This window comes from Plasmodium gonderi, assembly GCF_002157705.1.
Source record: "Plasmodium gonderi DNA, contig: Chr08, whole genome shotgun sequence".
Taxonomy (NCBI): Eukaryota; Apicomplexa; class Aconoidasida; order Haemosporida; family Plasmodiidae; genus Plasmodium; species Plasmodium gonderi.
Window position 1 is genome coordinate 9,295 of NW_021628933.1, and position 2,598 is coordinate 11,892.

The 2,598-nt window shown below is 21.6% G+C and overlaps 1 protein-coding gene across 1 annotated transcript; it reads left to right on the plus strand.

Moving 5' to 3' along the window:
• Positions 1-353: 353 nt before the first annotated feature.
• Positions 354-1,549, plus strand: PGO_080010 (PVX_1variable surface protein; the record flags this gene model as incomplete). Its single annotated transcript, XM_028687225.1, has 3 exons — positions 354-464; positions 780-1,238; positions 1,403-1,549. 3 exons carry the CDS (start codon positions 354-356, stop codon positions 1,547-1,549), a joined length of 717 nt encoding a protein of 238 aa, XP_028543026.1.
• Between the last annotated feature and the right edge of the window lie 1,049 nt (positions 1,550-2,598).

A 2,598-nucleotide genomic window follows, 5' to 3' on the forward strand; every position in this document is an offset into this window, starting at 1 on the left:
ATTCACTAATTAGCGTATTCCATTATTTAATAAATGTCTAGTATAACAATTATCTAATTTATGCTTTTTTATATTATGAGTTTATTTATTCACAATTTTTATGCATCAATAAAAATAAATTTGATTGGAACTCTCTTATATTTATAAATAATTTCGTGTTAGTAATTTACAAATATGTTTTCATATTTCCACTTTCAATTTCCACGCATTAATAGTTGTAACGTATATGTTTTTTTAATGACATGTTAATCAAATATATAAAATGTTAATATAATGACATTATAAATAACTAAACCGTTATATTTTAACATTATAAATATATAAACGTGCTTAAGCATTGCCTAACTGAATACATGATAAAACTAAAAGGAAACACCAAAGCAAAAAGCTTTATTTTTCACCTTTACACAAAAATTCTTACGATTTTATTTTTTATTTGGATATACCATTGTCACATCGATGATGTAATATTATAATATTTCAATTGTGTTCTCTTGTTTATGTCTTTTTTTTTTTTTTTTTTTTTTTTAAAGGATAATTTCATAATACTTGAAATATAAATTTCTATTATTAAAATATATTATTTTTATTTTCACCCTTTTAGAGGTCTCCTCATAAATCGGTTGACTGTGTTCAAATACTAGACAACTCATTAAATTCGATAAGAAGTCGATTATTATTATGGTATGATACAGAATATATGTCGAAATGTGCTAACATAGAAGACTATATAATAGGTGAAATAAAAAAAAACTAATATAAAAATTCCATTAAAAGAGAATTACTTAAAAATGATTAAAACGAAAAGAGAGAAAAACATCTTAAAATTAAGTAAATTGAAGGATATGACAACAAAGGAACTAATGAATTACATGTATGAAAAAATAAAAAACATTTTGAAAAGTACAGATTGCTACTGCGAAAAAAAAATATTCACTAGACTTTGTGAATTACATAAAATGACAAGAGATAAGAATACTGATCAGAAAACGTTTATAATTTCAGTATTAAAAAATATCTTTATTGTATTGACCATACCTCTTTTTATATGTTTCATAGGAGCTTTATTTTGTACAGGTAACTCTTCGCTGCCAACATCTTTGTATCATGGTACTTCATTCTTTTCATTATTATCTATATTATATATTGTATATTTTTATATCAAAATTTTAAAGTTCCACATTATTCTAGAAAAAGGATATAAGCCTACTTTTTATGATTACATTTATTTTTATAAAGTCATATAATAATAATCTGTAACCTGCTATAGTTATTTATATGATGTCATATATGCAATAATATTTGTATGCATATGTAATTTCTTCAAAGAAAAATATACCTAATAATTCATATTTACATAAACAACTTTAATAAATATATATCTACATATAAATGAAAAAAGAACTGCATCTTACTATTATTTTATTTTTTTTATTTTTTGTGCCATAATGTTCTTGCAATACAGTTCATTAAATATATTTCCATTAACCCTTTGTGTTTTATAGAAATTATTACTATTCTATATATACATATGTGCAAATACTTTTGAAGCATATAAGCTTCAAATGTATATATTTGATTATTTAAATATGTTTGCTACTTATTTGTAATTCTATCTGTATAATATAATGTGATTCAAAACTAATGTATATTTGTTTAAACCTTTTTTTCGAGTTTAAAATCATGTTAACGTATAATGATCAATTTCAATGGTTTAATTTGATCTTTCCTTAATTACACAAAAATAAAACAGAAAACAAAAATTTTATTTTATTTTGTTTTAATTTAAACATAAGGATGTCTAATTTGATACATTATAAAAAAAATAATTAGTACAATTCTTTCATTTAAATTTTTCGCTCAACTTTGTGAATAAATAAAAATAAACATATATTTATTAATTTTATTAACACTAATTTTAGCACGTATTATGTGTATTAGCATGCTTTAAAATATTCTATTAAGGATAAAGATTGAAGAGACATATTTGTGTAGAAAGTTCTGTTTGGAATTACTATAATGTTGATGGGGGTAAAAATAAAAACATTTATTCAAAATATACTAAATATAGTAAAAATTGGCGTAAATTTTGTGCATGTGACAATCAATGTAAATATAAAATAAATCTATAATTAAAAAATGAAATAAATAATTTATACATATATGTTAATATAAAACGAAAATTAATTAAAAACTGCACACCATTCAATTCCTATGTATATATTTGCACACCATATTAAAAACTGTACCTATATATATCCTAAAATAAACGGATATTGACGGGCACAACATAATATTTGTGTTTATTTGGCATTTTATCCTTTTTGTGAAAGGTTTATAAATTTACCTTTTTAATGATGCGTTCAAGACTCTATATCAATTATGATGTCCCTTTTATTAATATTTTTTCCCGAAATTCTTGCAACTTAAAAATTTTAATATTATTTTTTCACATTATTATTTTAGATCTATTTTCTCTTTGATGCGTAAGAAAAGTACAAAAAAAAAAAAAAAAATTAACGGAAATAAATATATTTATATAAATATACATATGTGTGTGTGTAATATAATGTAGCAATTTTTCACTTTGGCGCAAGT